The 17,574-nt window shown below is 40.2% G+C and overlaps 2 protein-coding genes and 1 long non-coding RNA gene across 3 annotated transcripts; 2 read left to right on the forward strand and 1 right to left on the reverse strand.

Annotated features, from left to right (window-relative positions):
• Positions 1–661: 661 nt before the first annotated feature.
• On the reverse strand, positions 662–7,180 carry LOC111476961 (putative multidrug resistance protein). The gene is made up of 7 exons (XM_023120850.1): positions 6,861–7,180; positions 5,678–5,732; positions 5,407–5,588; positions 4,718–5,175; positions 4,080–4,620; positions 1,903–3,866; positions 662–1,051 (listed from the first exon to the last, which is right to left on the reverse strand). The coding sequence occupies exons 1-7, from the start codon at positions 7,161–7,163 to the stop codon at positions 676–678; spliced, it is 3,879 nt and encodes a 1,292-aa protein (XP_022976618.1). The 5' UTR covers positions 7,164–7,180; the 3' UTR covers positions 662–675.
• Positions 3,762–6,896, forward strand: LOC111476963. The gene is made up of 4 exons (XR_002717190.1): positions 3,762–3,891; positions 4,004–4,052; positions 5,029–5,154; positions 6,814–6,896. It is a non-coding gene; the product is annotated as an uncharacterized LOC111476963 (long non-coding RNA).
• Positions 7,181–9,566: 2,386 nt separating the features above from the next.
• Positions 9,567–16,032, forward strand: LOC111476897 (polycomb group protein FIE2). The gene is made up of 13 exons (XM_023120760.1): positions 9,567–9,807; positions 10,885–10,950; positions 11,034–11,156; positions 11,883–11,963; positions 12,066–12,158; positions 12,306–12,381; positions 12,665–12,744; positions 12,817–12,888; positions 14,249–14,308; positions 14,450–14,546; positions 15,490–15,553; positions 15,635–15,694; positions 15,812–16,032. The coding sequence occupies exons 1-13, from the start codon at positions 9,631–9,633 to the stop codon at positions 15,873–15,875; spliced, it is 1,113 nt and encodes a 370-aa protein (XP_022976528.1). The 5' UTR covers positions 9,567–9,630; the 3' UTR covers positions 15,876–16,032.
• Positions 16,033–17,574: the final 1,542 nt, after the last annotated feature.

Here is a 17,574-nt window from a genome sequence, read left to right on the forward strand (position 1 = left end):
GGGCGTGACAGTGAATATAATTTTTAAATTTCTCCCCACTTCGATTTAAACTGAGATTCTCCGACCCTAGAAGTTGAGCTGATGGGTCGTAAAGTGGGAATGGAAAAGATTCGTAAAATGAAAATCGTTTTTTCCCAAATTTATTTTATTTTTAAAATTTATTTCCTACCATAATAACAATTCTAAAAAAAAAAAAATTAAATTAAATGGATAATTCTAAATATAACCGTTTAAATAAAATGTTATAAAATATCATAATAAAAACACGAATATTACATTATACAAAAATAATTATAATGTTTAAATTTGAATATTACACCATAGTAATAAATAATCAGTTCGAGATGGAAACGAGATGAAAATTATAATCCCGTCTTCATCTTATTTATCCGAAAATGATCTATTTCATCTCGCATTTTCTGACGGGAAACCCATTAGACTAAATGAACATTTCTCGATAAGCACGTTACTATTTATTTTTTTTTAATTTTTAATTATTATTTTATAATAGGGGTTGGAATTTCCACTTCAATATTGTTTGGTACTAAAAAAGAGCCATTTTAATTTGACGTGGGTTCATCATGTTCATAGAAAAATTGTTCTAACTGATTCAATTTCTGGGCTTACAATTACAACAAGCTTAAACCCATAAATCCCCACAAGAATTTCAACGATTCAGCGCGGAGGGAAGTTTCCGGCCTGCGATTTTGTCAAAGAATAGTACTCTCCACGGCGCCCCATTGAAATCAGCTCATTGTGCGATCCTTGTTCCACAACTTTCCCGTTCTTGATCACGGCGATGGTGTTCGCTTTCTGAATCGTCGATAAGCGGTGGGCGACGATTATGCAGGTTCTGTTTATCATCATCTTCTCTAGGGCTTCCTGCACCAAATTCTCTGATACGCTGTCGAGCGCGCTTGTTGCCTCATCTAGCAGCAGGATTGATGGGTTCTTCAGGATCGCTCTTGCCAGTGCGATTCTTTGCTTTTGCCCGCCTGATAGCTGCGCTCCTCTCTCGCCACAGTATGTATTATACTCATCTTTCATTCCACTGTTAGATTAGAAATATTGAAAAGTTTAGTGTTGTTTATTGAAATCTCTTGTTTTGGTGGGTAACTCTTTGATTGACGGTTTTGTTAGGAATCATGACTCTCCACAATGGTATGGTTGGATTTTCTAAAAGGTCTCGTATCAATGGAGATACTATTCCTCACTTATGAACCCATGATCATTCCCTAAATTAGCCAATGTGTGCAACGGCCTAGACTCACTGCTAGCATATATTGTCCTCTTTGGGTTTTTCTTTCGGGCTTTTCCTCAAGGCTTTAAAATGTGTCTGCTAGGGGAAGGTTTTCACACCCTTATAAAGGGTGTTTTGTTCTCCTCCCCAATCAATGTGGGATTGTGAGAATCCCTCCCAATAATCCTCTTGTCGAACAAAGTACACTATAGAGCCTCCTCCGAGGCCTACGGAGCCCTCGAATAACCTCCGCTTAATCGAGGCTCAACTCCTTTCTCTGAAGTCTTCGAACAAAGTACACCCTTTGTTCGACACTAAAGTAACTTTTGACTACTTTTTCGAGCCTCACAACTTCTTTGTTTGACACTTAAGGACTATGTTGACATGGCTAAGTTTAGGGCATGACTCTGATACCATGTCAGGAATCACGACTCTTCACAATGGTATGATATTGTCCACTTTGAGCATAAGCTCTCATGGTTTTGCTTTGGGCTTCTCCAAAAGGTCTCATACCAATGGAGATAGTATTCCTCACTTATAAACTCATGATCATTCCCTAAATTAGCCAACGTGGGACTCCCTTATATCCGAAATGAATTTGAACTTTATTTTAACGAGGAAAGGGAAGGAAGAGAGCTTAGGAAGAATATAGTTCTGTTTACCTTATGAACTCATGAGCATTGGCAAGAACAGCTGCTTGTCTGATCTCTGATTCCCCTGCTTCCTCTTTTCCATAGGCAATGTTTTCTCTGATAGTTCCAGCAAAAAGAGTTGGCTCTTGACTGACTAATGCTATTTGTGACCTTAACCATCTCAAATTGTAGTTCTTAATGTCCTGTTCGTCAATGTGTATAGACCCACTTGAGGGGTCATAAAACCTTTCTATAAGTCCAATAATAGTAGATTTTCCTGAGCCACTTTGTCCCACCAGGGCAACTGTTCTTCCTGCATCAATTTTAAGGCTCAGTCCCCTTAAAACTATCTGTTCTGGTCTTGTTGGATATGAGAATGAAACACTCCTGAGCTCCACTTTACCCTTTAACCGTCTTTTGAGATCCCGTCTTGATTTGTGATCGGGATCGATTTCAGTCTTCCTGTCTAGGATTGCGAACACTGATCCAACAGCATTGCTTCCTCTAGATATATCGGAAGTCATACTTCCAGCGTCGGCTATGATATATGCGGTGAATAGCAATATCAAGAATGCTTGGAAGATGTGCTCTGAGGATATCATGTTTTGTGTCAATAGCCTCCCACCATACCAGTAGGCCAAAGCTGTTGCAGCTGTGTTAAAGAACTGGGAACTGAATAGGCCAAGGCCAGATATCCAAGACTGTCTGGCACTTTCTTCCTTAGGAGCTTTAAGGGTGGCAGCAAAGAGCCCGAGTATCTTTTTCTGAGACGAGAATGCAACGATAGTTTTATGGTTCGTTACAGCTTCACTTGCAAGTTGGCTGCCTTCTCTTTGTGCTTTTCGGGATTTTTCAGCCATGCTCTTCATCAATACACTCCTTGCATAGAAGCTACCAATGACTAGTGGCTGTACTGCAATCATCACCAGAGTTAATCTCCATGAGAGCACAAGTCCCACAGTGTAAGCAAAGGCTGCACTAAAAATTGCTTGGACCAGTAATGACATTCTGTCTCCAACAAGGGAACGGACCATGTTGGCTTCAGTTGATAACCTTGCACAAATGGCTGCACTTGTGTTCTCATCTTGATCGAACCATCCAATTTCAAATGTCATAAGCTTTTCGAGTATTTTCTCACGCACCCGCTTCGTTAGTCTTTCTCCCATGATTGAAAAGTTGTAATGTTGCAGGATATTTGTTAAGAAGTTGAAAATGCCAATGCTTAAGAAGATAAGTGACAAGTTTCTGGCTTTAGACTTAATGTTGGGCTCATCAGCACGAAAATAAACTGATATGAGTGCTCCTACGCAATACGCGTTAATGGGTTGCACCGCTCCTGAGCCTAAAGCACCTAAACATCCAAGCAGTGCTTGTCCCCATTCCGGTGCATTCATTTTCAGTAAACGCCACTGGGAAGGAGAAGGATAAGCCGGATGTTTTTTATCTTCTTCAAAGCTTTCATCATCGGGATCAAACTGGACGGAGTAAGAGTAGGGTGTTCCCATGGAGACGGACAATGCTGAGCTGAAGGGATATAATACTGGAGTACTATATCCACTGGATCTCACACTGATTGGGCTTGTGGGAGTACTCATCCGATGGCGATATCTTCTATCCATTTCAATATTGGAATCGTAGAAAGTTTCATTCTGCACTGCCATCTGCTGCAACTGCACCATCCTTAGATACTCCCCACCATGTCCATTGTTCAACAGCATCAGCTCATCGTGTGAACCCGATTCAATTACTTGCCCAGCTTTAAGAACTACAATTTGATGTGCCGTTTGTATTGTTGAAAGACGATGTGCAACGGTGATCGACGTCCTTCCTTTTGATGCCTTATCAATTGCTTCCTGTACCATTCGTTCAGATTGTGCATCCAGTGCACTGGTTGCTTCATCAAGTAACAGTATTTTTGGGTCCCGAAGAAGAGCTCTTGCTATCGCAATTCGTTGCTTTTGACCTCCAGACATTTGGAAACCAAACTGACCGACCTGAAAAGAAGTCGACATACCAAAGGTTTTTTAAAGCAGACTAAGCTACATTCCATTATTTTTTAGTTTCAAATTGTTGTATTTGTTTCAAACTACCCAAGAGGCTGATCTATTTCATACACTTCTTTGTTTTGCAGTTGATAACTAGTTTTCGAGCCGTGAAGTCTTAGACAGCAGCCTAATTCTGTAAGTAAATATGTGACAAAAACTTACTTGAGTATCGTAACCTTCTGGTAGCTTAACGATGAAGTCGTGTGCATTTGCATCTTTAGCTGCATTTATCACTTGTTCCATTGAAGCTCCATCTTTTCCAAATATTATGTTCTCTTTTATTGAAGTTGCAAATAGAACAGGTTCCTGATTCACCAGACCCATTTGAGATCTTAGCCATTTTAGCTGAAATCTTTTTATTTTATGTCCATCTAAGAATATTTCTCCATCAGTAGGATCATAAAATCTTTCAAGCAGTGAGATAACCGTGGACTTCCCAGATCCGCTTCCTCCTATGAGTCCTACTCTCTTCCCTGCTGGAACCTTTAGATTGAATCCTCGTAATACAGGCGTATCTGGCCTTGACGGATAACTAAAATATACGTTTTGAAATTCGATTTCTCCTTTCACGTGAGATAGAGCTTTCTCCTTTTTGTCTTCTCTGTCTGTCTCAGCAACACGATCGATCATTTCAAGGATACGAGCAGTTGCAGATGTTGCTTCTGTGATCGAGGTTAGATGAGGCAATGCACTCAGTATACTCCTGAAAATGTCGAATTTACAGAAGAAACAATGAATGGAATTATGCAAACTAACTACAGCAATGAATGAACTGGATATAGATGATGAAGAAAACTCACAGCCCTCCCATTAGAACGTTGAAACCAGCTATAAAAACATTGCCTCCTTTTTCTCCTTTCTCGGTGACCAAATAAGTGCCAATCCAAGCTTGAAAGCCCCAACCAGCATAAATGATTCCCATACTTCCAAGCATCAATCCCTTCACCAAACCGGACTTAATCCCAAATTCCATACTTTTTTGGAGTGCTTGGCTGAATTTTTCCAGTGTTTGCCTTTCTCCTACGTATGAATATACAGTTCTTACTGAAGATACTGCTTGCTCTGCAATCCCACCAGCCACACCATAAGATTCAATCATTTTCATTATCAGGTCCATCATAATCTTGCCGAACACAAGCCCTGGACCAATGAACATGGCCGAGAGCGGGATGACTGCAAAGGTGAATTTCCACGATACTATAAAGGCAAATACGTGGCAGAAGAAGAATGTTGACATGTAAGTAAGGCAGTCAGGTATCTGCATAGAAAGAAAGAATGAGATATTCCTGCATGATGGTAGATGAAATTATTGATATCTCTTGGGCTATCCGTGTTTTTCATATTTATTGGATGATCCTTACATATTAGAAAATCTTGTCTACATATATAGTTTAAACCTTGCTGATAAATATCTCTAACATAGTTTCTGGTAATTAGTAGTTATGTAGATAGCCAAATAGATTCATTGATAGTTTCTCTGAGACCGAACCTTTTCACATAAGGCGACTTGGATTGAACTGGCGTCGGAGGAAATGAGGGAGACAACCTCGTGAGTCGTCGAACCGGTTTGGGTATCAAAGAAACTAACTTCTTGTTTAAGCACAGATTTCAAATATTCCATTCTCATCCTAGATGTCTGTCTCTCTGCTGTTCTTGCCCAACACAATCCCTCTGAAAAGTTAAAATTGTGAAGCTTAGTGAGAAAAACATAAACTATTACCCTCTTACCCCATGAATATATTTCCAGCAACTAGGCTCACCCACAAAGGCTGAAAGTCCGACGCCAACTGCAGCGTAAAGTAGACGCAGTGCAAACTGAAACATATTAGAATAGCAAGTTAACAAATTGCTGTACAAACTATATCACTAACAGCATTTAGCCTGTAGGCTGGGTAATAAATGACAAAAGTTCATAATTAAATGCAGTTTCTAGTATTTTTCCTCTGGCCAGGAAGGCATCTCACTATTGTAGAAACTGTTTTCTTTCTCTGCCTCCTTTGGTTGCCTTATGATCAAACAATATATGATCGAGAGCTGTAAGCTATTTGTTTTGTGGGCTGAACATTATGTTTTATGCTATGGTATTTGGTCTTAGTTGGACATATTCTTTGTTTCAGTCTCTCGTTAGTTCTTTTGTAACAGCCTAGGCCCACCGCTAGCAGATATTGTTCTCTTTGGGCTTTCCTTCAAGGTTTTTAAAACGTGGCTGCTAGGGAGAGGTTTCCACACCCTTATAAAAAATGTTTCGTTTTCCTTCCCAACCGATGTGGGATCTCACAATCCACCCCTATTCAGGAGCCTAGCATCCTCGCTGGCACTCGTTTCCTTCTCCAATCAATATGGGAACCCCCAATCCACCCCTCTTCGGGGCTAGTGTCCTTGCTGGCACACCTCCTCGTGTCCACCCCCTTTGGGGCTCAGCCTCCTCGCTGGCACATTGCCCGGTGTCTGGCTCTTATACCATTTCTAACAGCTCAAGCCCACCGCTAGCATATATTGTCCTATTTGGGCTTTTCCTTTCGGACTTCCCCTCTAGATTTTTAAAACGTGTCTGCTAAGGAGAGGTTTCTATACCCTTATAAAGAATGCTTCGTTCTCCTCCCCGACCAATGTGGGATCTCACAATCCACCTTCCTTCGGGGTCCAACGTCTTTGTTGGCCCTCGTTCCCCTCTCCAATTGACGTGGGATCTCACAATCCACCCACTTTCGGAGACCAGCGTCCTCGCTGGCACTCGTTCCTCTCTCCAATCAATGTGAAATCTCACAATTCTTCTCTCTTGCCTTTTCTTTTTGAAAATGTGTAGTTAGTTCACTTTACCTTCTGTCCTTTCTATCTAGCCACTATTATTGGTTTCAAGTATTTGTTAATTTCCTCTCAATCAAATCAACGACAGAGTTTTCCATAAGAAAAGGCAACATAACAAAGAGGAGCAAGCCTTACCTTGTCAACCATATCGTTTGTCAAGCCACTGTTCTTGTCTCCATAAGCATTGATTACATCCTTAAGAAGGAACATCGTGAGAGGGATCTGTGATCCATCTCCTATGCTGCCCAAAGTCCCAAAAAACATCAGAAACTTGTCGAAGCCATCAGCATACCGAAACATGCTTTTGCCTGCCATTTTTTCAGCTCTGTGGTTTAGAAGAGTGACAGAGAGAAAGAGAGGAGCAGCATTCTCTGAAATGGCCAATGCCAGGTGAGATAAGAATGATTCTACTTTATATTTGAGCCTTGCCGGCGCCATAGTGATTCCTTAATTGTCAATATCTTGGCATTACTATTCGTTTGTCTGGAAGCAATTTCAAGCCTTTGGGTAGACTGATTCTCCTTTCTGGTTATTGAAAAACACAAGTGACTCAGAAATGCATTAACAAAACTTCAAAAATGAAGATGATTGATTTGAGATTCTTGAATGATATGATAGGTTGAGTTTTTTGTTTCTTCTTCTGCCTTTTGGACTGCTTTGTATGACTATTATGGTTATGTTTTGTGAGATCCCACATTGATTGGAGAGGGGAACAGATCATTCCTTTTAAGGGTGTGGAAACCTCTCCCTAGTGGACGTGTTTTAAAACCTTGAGGGGAAACCCAGAAGGGAAAACTCAAAGAGGGCAATATCTACTTGCATTTTTCCCTTCTTCTGCCTTTGGACTGCTTTGTATGGCCATGGTTATGTTTTGTGAGATCCCACGTCGGTTGGAGAGGGAAGCGGAACATTCCTTATAAGAGTGTGAAAACCTCTCCCTAGTGGACGTGTTTTAAAGTCTTGAGGGGAAACCCGGAAGGGAAAACTCAAAGAGGACAATATCTGCTAGCGTTTTTCCTTCTTCTGCATTTGGACTGCTTTGTATAGCCATGGTTATGTTTTGTGAGATCCCACATCGGTTGGAGAGGGAAGCATAGCATTCCTTATAAGGGTGTGAAAACCTCTCCCTAGTGGACGCGTTTTAAAACCTTGAGGGGAATCCCGGATGGGAGAGTCCCAGGACCATATCTGTTAGCCAGCCCATGTTTATGTCTGGTTTTTTTCTAATTGTTTACTTCTCCAAAACTAAGCATTTTCTGCCTGCAATCTTTGCTCCCTTCCTAATGCATAAGGCCAAAAAGACTGCACTTAGGAGACTATGAAGCAACAATGCTTTGTTGTCTTGGGGCTAAAGGTTAACCCGTCATCCTCGTTAAAAGACTTAAAAACTCATAGAAAATAAGAACAAAACCAGATAGCAACCGCTGTGAGAAGTCTGAGAAGTCTAAGTCCACCGTTTGCAAATATTGTTCTCTTTAGGCTTTTTCTTTCGGGCTTCCCCTCAAGGTTTCTAAAACACGTCTCCTAGGAAAAGGTTTCCACACCTTTATAAAAGATGCTTTGGACGCGTTCTAAAAACCTTAAGAGAAATCCCGAAAGGGAAAGTGTAAAAAGAATAATATCTGCTAGCGGTGTGCGTGGACCGTTACAAAAAAAAAATAGTATTGTGTTCCATTTTCATTGTTTTTCTCTATGACATTTGTTGATGGATTGGACCAAGTGAGTTGGATCTCCTTCGTCATCTTACATTGTTTTTGCATTAAAATATGCCTCTCTCTCTCTCCCTCTCCCTCTCCCTCTCCCTCTCCCACACACACACAGCAGAAAGTGCAGAATTGGTCAATTTTGACTCATCTTCTTGTCCTAATTTTCTAATGATAGGTATCCTCTTAATTACTCTTATCAATCATGGTTGCAGAGGCAGGCTTCATTCTTCATTCGAAACTAGGAGGTTCTGCCTTGTTATCGAAAAGAGAGTTGAGTAAAGCAAACTCCCTCTTTAGATGAGCATGGGGATTAGTCAAGTAGAATCGGGTTGTACTCTTGGATGCTCAAATCAAAAAATCAGTGGGGCCATGCCAGTATGACTGAATATGCATTAGAAATGTCAATCCCTCCACAACGACACCAAAAAAATTGGGCCGAACTTTTACCCGCCTGCTTCCATAGAACAATATCATGACAACATAGACCTAAGTGGTCATATTGGATTCTTGGGAACGAGAATGTCGTGTCGTCCAACGAAGTTTGCCCAAAAAAATGCTTGTAGTTAAAAAAGGTATTATATTGGGTTGCGGGTTAAAATACCTTTGAACTTTGTCATTGTTCTAAAGATCGCTTTTCATTAAAATAAAATATGAAAATCGACGTGACAATTAATGTGTAAAAATTATATGGCATTGTTTGTATTATTTACAACTATATAGAGAATTAAGATCATTTTATCTCAAAAGGTATCATTAAGCCACTTTCTCTCTCATTGCCCCGTTTAAACAAAAAAAATTGGTCATGTTCGGGGAGAGTCCGTATGGAGCTCCTGTTCTGCGAATTAAATAAACATATCTACCGAACACTCATTTGCTTCCTTTTACGATTTGCAATTCAAGTAGAAAATATACTTTCGGCCTTCAACTTTCATACAATTAATAATTTAACTCATAAATTTTAATTGGTAATAATTTAATATTTACAATATCAAATTTATAATAAATCTTATCAAATTTTCATTACTTTGAATTTATAAACAAATTCTTAAGAAATTCATTATTTTTTTTTAAATTTATATTTTATATAAATTGTTACTAAAAAAAATTTAATTAATTGGGCGGATCACCAGCCCGAAAACCTCACTTTTGCCCGTCTAGACAAACTCTCTCCCTGTCTCTGTCTCTGCCATTTTGCGCTTATGGCGAAGTACTCTTTAGGCTCCGAACCAGTGGTGGGTTCGTTAACTCCATCGAGGAAGAGGGAATACAGGGTCACCAACCGGCTTCAAGAGGGGAAAAGGCCTCTTTATGCTGTAGTTTTCAACTTCATCGACTCTCGCTACTTCAACGTTTTTGCCACTGTTGGCGGCAATCGGGTGAGCGCTTCACATGTTTGTTTATTTCTTTGGAATATGCAGGGAAAGGATTGTACAGCATTGAATGGAAAATTTGGGAGTGACCCATGTTTTATTTTCGAAGTATTTGATGAATATCGATTACTATTGCGTTCTTGGTGTTTGAGTTCGTCGATTTTACTGTATATGTTTGGACGCTGCGCCGTACGGCTTCGGATTTGGGCTTGTTTATGTTTTTGATGTCTTGGGTTCCCAATTGTGATGCTTGAGCTGTAAAACCGGATTGGTTTAGGTTAAAATGCCTCCATTTCTAATTGTACTCTTGTAAATAAAGGAATAGCATTCTGATATTTGTTAATTGAGATTTACTGAAGGAGAAATGGTGCTTGTTACTTTACCTAAAACTCAGGTGCTATGAAATTGTCTATTGTCTCTTGAGGATTGTTGGGAGTGTTGGGAGGGAGTTGTACATTGGCTAATGAAGGGGGATGATCATGAGTTTATAAGTAAGGAATACATCTCCATTGGTACGAGGTCTTTTGGGGAAACCAAAAGCAAAGTCATGAGAGATTATGCTCGAAGTAGACAATATCATACCATTATGGACAGTCGTGGTTCCTAACATGGTATTAAAGTCATTCTCTTAACTTAGCCATGTCAATAGAATTTTCAAGTGTCGAATAAAGAAGTTGCTAGCCTCGAGAGTGTAGTCAAAAGTGACTTAAGTGTCGAACAAAGGGTGTAATTTGTTCGAGGGCTCTAGAGAAAGGAGTCGAGCCTCGTTTTAGGAGAGGTTGTTCGAGGGATACATAGGCCTCAAGGGAGACTCTATGTTGTACTTTTTTCGAGGGGAGGATTGTTGGGAGGGAGTCCCACAATGACTAATTAATGGGACGATCATGAGTTTGTAAGTAAGGAATACATCTCCATTAGTATGAAGCCTTTTGGGGAAACGAAAAGCAAAACCATGAGAGCTTATGCTCAAAGTGAACAATATCATACCATTGTGAAGAGTCTTGGTTCATGTCTCTGTGCAATGATGTGGTTGCTGAATTTCGAACTGTGGTGCTGTTTTAATGTTGCTTAATATGTTTGCAGGTTACAGTTTATCAATGTCTTGAAGGGGGTGTTATAGCTGTGTTGCAGTCTTATGTCGACGAAGATGTGAGTGACTGTGTTGTAGTTCAACCCCAGATCTATTTATATTCTCAAGTTACATTGAGTTCCCCATGTACTTTGTAGATCAGAAGGATGAGTCTTTTTACACTGTAAGCTGGGCGTTCAACGTCGATGGCTCCCCATTTGTTGTTGCTGGTGGAATCAATGGTATAATCCGTGTTATTGATGCTGGCAGTGAAAAGATATATAAGGTATCTCTTTGGATCATAATTGTCAGATTTTAATAATTTCATTTTCCAATGAAAAGTTTGAAAAATAGTTTTACTTACACTTCAAGAATGTGTATGCATATAATTGGATGGTGTTTTTATAGACTTGTTGTGTAACGGCCCAAGCCCACCGTTAGCAGATATTGTCCTGCTCGGGCTTTCCCTCAAGGTTTTTAAAACGCGTCTGCTAGAGAGAGGTTTCTACACCCTTATAAAGAATGTTTTGTTCTCCTCCCCAACCGATGTGTAATCTCACATGTTGCTTGTTAATTCAGTTGTAGGACATGTCTTATTTTTCCCTCCATTTTTATATGTATTTTAATGTCATGAATAAATCTCTTATAAAAAAAGAGGAAGATAATTGAAGATATTGAAGAGGTGGACGAACAACCCACACCGTACAGCATGAAACCGGTATATACAGAAAGGAAATAGTTGATATAGACAAACAATCCACTCACTGTGCAGCATACTGCCAGTCTATATACAGAAGGGAAATAAATAGACCTTGAAATCGCAAGCACCATCCAATTCATAGCTAAGGGAAAGAGAGGGTGGGAGGTTCATAAACATGGAAATGGTAGATGGCCATGAAAAAAGTTGAAGCTGTTGAACATAATATTTGCATACTTTAGTCAGCTAGATGAACTAGCCATGGAGCTTAGATTTGACTTATTTCCTACTACTTGGATCTGCTCTTCTCTGCAGAGTTTTGTTGGTCATGGTGATTCAATAAACGAAATCAGGACTCAGCCACTGAAACCATCACTCGTGATCTCTGCTAGCAAAGTACGGTGCCGAACTATACCCTTTGATTCGTTTTGGATAAGAATTAAGATATATCCTTACATTCTCTTAAAATTGCCTCGATTAATGGTTTGAAGTGTCCAGGATGAATCTGTTCGATTATGGAATGTTCATACAGGTATTTGCATTTTGGTATTTGCTGGTGCAGGTGGTCATCGTAATGAGGTCTTAAGCGTGGTAAGGATAGATTATATTCGTTTCTTCAAAATTTCCCACTTCCAACTCGATCTTCCAATTGTATGTTTAGTGAAATTTTATGCACTCATCTTTGGGTCGGGTTTGAAACCGAGTATATAAATTTTACTGACATTGTATTTGCTTTAGGATTTCCACCCATCAGATATTTATCGCATCGCAAGCTGTGGCATGGACAACACTGTAAAAATTTGGTCAATGAAAGGTAGGGCATTGCATTTATGTCTTTTCTTAAACCAATTGCCATTGATATTCTATTAAGATTAAGTATTCAGTTTCTTTTTTCGTCTTACTGGTTCAAGTATGAATTATAATTCAACCAACAGAACCTCATTGGATTTTGATTTTCTTATTTTCGTGCCCTGTGGCTTCGTTCTATCTGAATTCATTGTCCAAGTTGTTCCACGCTACCGATTCAAACTTCTAATGAGCAAAGGCTAAGTTTCAGTTTTTGTTAAACTAGCTCTTCGTGTTGTTGCTTGATTCAGAGTTCTGGACATACGTGGAAAAATCGTTTACCTGGACAGATCTTCCATCAAAATTTCCCACAAAGTATGTCCAGTTCCCAGTAAGTATCATACATTTTAATGTTTCAGATTGACATTTATCCTCTGAATCTAAATATGTTTTTCTGATTCAGGTGTTCATAGCATCAGTTCATTCAAATTATGTTGACTGCAGTAGGTGGCTTGGTGATTTTATTCTTTCAAAGGTCAGCCAGCTTCTCTTTCCGTTGATATCGAGTTTTCTAGTTGATTTGAAGAGTATATATGAGAGTGTCTTTGCCGTGCCAAAAGCACTGTTGTCGTACCCACGAGCACTTCTCACCTAAGATTATCCTGTTACATTTCATGTTTGGCAAGGGAGTATAATAAAAGTGATTCTGGAAAAAGTTAAAAGCACTTTAGTTTAGTAACATTCCCAACACACCGTAGGTATGCTTTGCTTATTTGTTTAGTCTATTTTTGTAATACGGGGAGTCAATAATTTATCGTACACATGTTCGGTACTTGAACACTCTGACACTTGTTACTGCAATAGATGTGTTGAATACTAGTTGTGCATAGTCAAAATAGCTACAATATTCGTTAGGCATGCATCGAGCACTTATTAAGTATACTAAATGAACACATATATGACACAAATAATAAATTTGTAGAGCAAAGTACATCAAGCTATTCTTTAATCATTTAAATACACATTGACCTTGAATTTTCTTCTTGTATAAACGTGATATATTTTAAAAAATTATTATCTAATAAATGTGTCCTTGCAGCGTCTATGTTTAAGATTTTAAAAATATGTCTATGTTTAAGATTTTAAAAATATGACATGTCGTATCAGTGTCTCGTATCTGTATTTGTGCTTCTTAACTTATATATGTTTGTGATGCACATTCTCTAATGTCAACTTTGGAATATATCTAGGATTTTCTAGTTTTAGAAATCTAGAACTGGCATGTTGATTCCCTGGACCCCAAGCCACAAGCCTACGTGGCTATCTCCTTTGTGAGATCCCACATCGATTGGGGAGGAGAACGAAACACCCTTTATAAGTGTTTTAAAAACCTCAAGGGGAAGCCCGAAAGGGAAAACTCAAAGAGGACAGTATTTGCTAGCGGTGGACTTAGGCCGTTACAAATGGTATCAAAGCCAGACACTGAGCGATGTGCCAGCGAGGAGGCTGAGTCCCGAAGGGAGGTGGACATGAGGCGGTGTGCCAGCAAGGATGTTGGGCCTCAAAGGAGGGTGGATTGGGGCACATCGATTGGAGAAGGGAACGAGTACTAGCGAGGACGCTGGGCCCTGAAGGGGTGTGGATTGTGAGATCTCACATCGGTTGGGAGGAGAATGAAACATTCTTTATAAGGGTGTGGAAACCTCTCCCTAACAAACGCGTTTTAAAAACTTTGAGGGGAAGCCCAAAAGGGAAAACCCATAGAAGACAATATTTGCTAGCAGTGGGCTTGAGCTGTTACACCCTTGGCCCCAGAAAGAGGATAAATTGTTGTCATTAGATGTTTTTATATTATTATCAGTAGCTGTAATAATGATTATGTTTGTGCGTTCCAGAGTGTTGACAATGAAATAGTGTTGTGGGAACCTAAAATGAAGGAGCAGTCACCTGGAGAGGTCTCATCCTCAACCCTATTTTATTTCTGGAATATCATTTTACCATGTACCTTCTATTTTTGCCCAACATACCAATTTCTCTGTATCTGTGTTTCTATTCACACACTATTCTGAAAGTCTACCATATTTTTTCTTCTTTAGGGTACTGTGGATATTCTTCAGAAGTACCCTGTTCCTGAATGTGATATTTGGTTCATCAAGTTTTCCTGTGATTTTCATTACAATGCAGCTGCTATAGGTAATTATGTGCCACGTATCGTTTTATGCTTCAAAATCATATCACCTAACTCATGTCAAGACATTGCAATAGAGATCTCACATCGGTTGGAGAGGAGAACGAAACATTCCTTATAAGGGTGTGGAAACCTCTCCCTGGCAGACACATTTTAAAAACCTTGAGGGAAAACCCGAAAGGGAAAGCCCAAAGTGGACAAGATCTGCTGGCGGTGAGCTTAGGCTGTTTCAAATGGTATCAGAGTTAGACACCGAGCGGTGTGTGCCTGCGAGGACGCTGGCCTCCAAGGGGGGTGGATTGTGAGATCCCACATCGGTTGGAGAGGGGAACGAAACCTTCCTTATAAGTGTGGAAACCTCTCCCTAGCAGACGTGTTTTAAAAACCTTGAGGGAAAACCCGAAAGGGAAAGCCCAAAGTGGACAAGATCTGCTGGCGGTGGGCTTGGGCTGTTTCTAATGGTATCAGAGTTAGACACCGAGCGGTGTACCTGTGAGGACGCTGGCCTCCAAGGGGGGTGGATTGTGAGATCCCACATCGGTTGGAGTAGGGGAACGAAACATTCCTTATAAGGGTGTGGAAACTTCTTCCTAGCAGACGCGTTTTAAAAACCTTGAAGGAAAACCCGAAAGAGAATGCCCAAAGAGGACAATATCTGCTGGCGGTGGGCTTGGAGTGTTTCAAATGGTATCACCTCCAAAGGGGGTGGATGGTGAGATCCCACATCAATGGGAGAGAGGAACGAAGCATTCCTTGTAAGGGTATAGAAACCTCTCCCTAGCAGATACATTTTAAAACTTTGAGAGACAACCCGAAAGGAAAAATCCAAAGAGGACAATATCGGCTGGGTGTGAGCTTGGTCTGTTTCACAACATAACATAATTCTTGTAAATTCAAATTGCCAACTGATCATGGAGATCTCCCTGGTTCTTTTTTTCAATACTTCAGGAAATAGGGAAGGAAAAATTTTTGTTTGGGAACTTCAGTCAAGCCCCCCAGTTCTTATTGCAAGGTTTGTTCAACTTTTTTATATTTTAACACTGGTTTCTTAACTCCTGCATGACTCAAATGTTTTCTTCATTTTGTCATCTAGGCTGTCTCATGCCCAGTCGAAGTCTCCCATCAGACAGACAGCCATGTCCTTCGATGGAAGGTAAGCAATTTTCTTGTTACATATGAACTCTCCGATTCATATTTATCGATATCTCGTTCGTTTCAGTCGACATCGATCATGTAAAAAAAAAAGAAAAAACATTGGTTTGTGTTTCAGTATAATTCTGAGCTGCTGTGAAGATGGGACAATTTGGCGCTGGGATGTTATGACAACCTCTTGAGCCATTTAGAATATGTATATATAATTAGTCACTTTCTGTTAGCATTATTACATGGTGATTTATGGAAGCTGGAAACACAACTAACCTACTTATGAAATGGACAATTTCTGTAGAACATTACATGTTTCTGAATGAGACAGGAAAAGTTTTAGACTTCCCTGCCCCTGTTTCTTCTATGGAGTTCAGGTTCATGCTAGATATTGAATATTTGGATATAATATGAGTCGGTCCGTTCTTTCAGCTTTTCAGGCTTATAAGAACCAACTAGTGAGCCAATCCTTTTGTGAGATCCCACGTTGGTTGGAGAGGGGAATAAAACATTCCTTATAAGGGTGTGGAAACCTCTCCCTAATAGACGTGTTTTAAAATTGTGAGGTTGATGACGATACGTAACGGGCCAAAGCAAACAATATCTGCTAGTGGTGGGCTTAGGGCATTACAAATGGTATTAGAGTTAGACATTGGGCGGTGTATCAATGAGGACGTTAGGCCCCCTAGGAGGAGTGGATTGTGAGATCCCACATCGGTTGGAGAGGGGAATGGAGCATTCTTTGTAAAGATGTGGAAACCTCTCCCTAGTAGATGCGTTTTAAAATCGTGAGGTTGATAACGATGTGTAATGGGATAAAACGGAGAATATCTACTAGCGATGAGCTTAGGGTAATACAAATGGTATCAGAGTCAGACACTGGGTGGTGTGCCAGCGAGGACGCTAGGCCTCCAAGGGGGTGGATTGTGAGATCCCACATCGGTTGGAGAGGGGAACAGAGCATTTCTTGTAAGGGTGTGGAAACCTCTCCCTAGTAGATGCGTTTTAAAATTGTGAGACTGATAATGATGTGTAATGAAATAAAGTGGACAATATCTGCTAGCGGTGAGCTTAGGGCAGTACAAATGGTATCAGAGTCAGACATCGGGCGGTGTGCCAGCGTTGGGATCCCCAAGGGGGGTGGATTGTGAGATCCCACATCGGTTGGAGAGGGGAACAGAGCATTCTTTGTAAGGGTGTGAAAATCTCTCCCTAGTAGATGCATTTTAAAATTGTGAGGTTGACAACGATGTGTAATAGACTAAAGCAGACAATATCTGCTAGCGGTGGGTTTAGGGTAGTACAAATGGTATCTGAGTCAAGACACCGGGTGGTGTGCTAGTGAGGACGTTGGGCCTCCAAGAGGGGTGGATTATGAGATCCCACATTAGTTGGAGAGGAGAACAAAACATTCCTTATAAGGGTGTAGAAACCTCTCCCTAGTAGACGTGTTTTAAAATCGTTAGGTTGACGACGATACGTAACAGGCCAAAACAAACATCTGCTAGCGGTGGCTTAGGGCACTATACCTATCTTACCTCCTCTATTTCGAAACAAAACGAGCAGCAATATCCTTGCCTAGTCACAACTTTGCTTCAAAGTAAAAAGATGTTCCTAGGTTGGATGCTTTGAACAAGTGCATGATTTCCGATCAGCACAAGTTGATGTGTTTTCTAGGTTAGATTGGACATTGTTCCTACAATGTGTAGCTTATCCAATCATGTTGCTTTTGGATGTTGTGCTTTGGAAAGGAATCTATACTCAATCTTTTGACAACCCATCGTTAGTAGATATTGTCTGCTTTGGCCCATTGTGTATCACCGCCAGCCTTACGGTTTAAAAACGTATTTATTAGAGAGAGGCTAGGGATAAAAACATGTTTATTAGGGA

The sequence above is a fragment of the Cucurbita maxima genome, unplaced genomic scaffold (assembly GCF_002738345.1).
Source record: "Cucurbita maxima cultivar Rimu unplaced genomic scaffold, Cmax_1.0 Cma_Scf00003, whole genome shotgun sequence".
NCBI classification, from domain to species: domain Eukaryota; kingdom Viridiplantae; phylum Streptophyta; class Magnoliopsida; order Cucurbitales; family Cucurbitaceae; genus Cucurbita; species Cucurbita maxima.

Excerpts from the sequence above, each read along its gene's own strand:
- LOC111476961 (XM_023120850.1), bottom strand. The coding sequence starts at position 7,163 with ATGGCGCCGGCAAGGCTCAAATATAAAGTAGAATCATTCTTATCTCAC. Across the intron at positions 3,867-4,079 it reads CAGAAGGTTACGATACTCAA|GTCGGTCAGTTTGGTTTCCA; the intron begins GTAAGTTTTTGT and ends ACTTCTTTTCAG. Across the intron at positions 1,052-1,902 it reads AATGCTCATGAGTTCATAAG|TGGAATGAAAGATGAGTATA; the intron begins GTAAACAGAACT and ends CTAATCTAACAG.
- LOC111476897 (XM_023120760.1), top strand. The coding sequence starts at position 9,631 with ATGGCGAAGTACTCTTTAGGCTCCGAACCAGTGGTGGGTTCGTTAACT. Across the intron at positions 10,951-11,033 it reads AGTCTTATGTCGACGAAGAT|AAGGATGAGTCTTTTTACAC; the intron begins GTGAGTGACTGT and ends TTTGTAGATCAG. Across the intron at positions 12,745-12,816 it reads CAAAGTATGTCCAGTTCCCA|GTGTTCATAGCATCAGTTCA; the intron begins GTAAGTATCATA and ends TTTCTGATTCAG.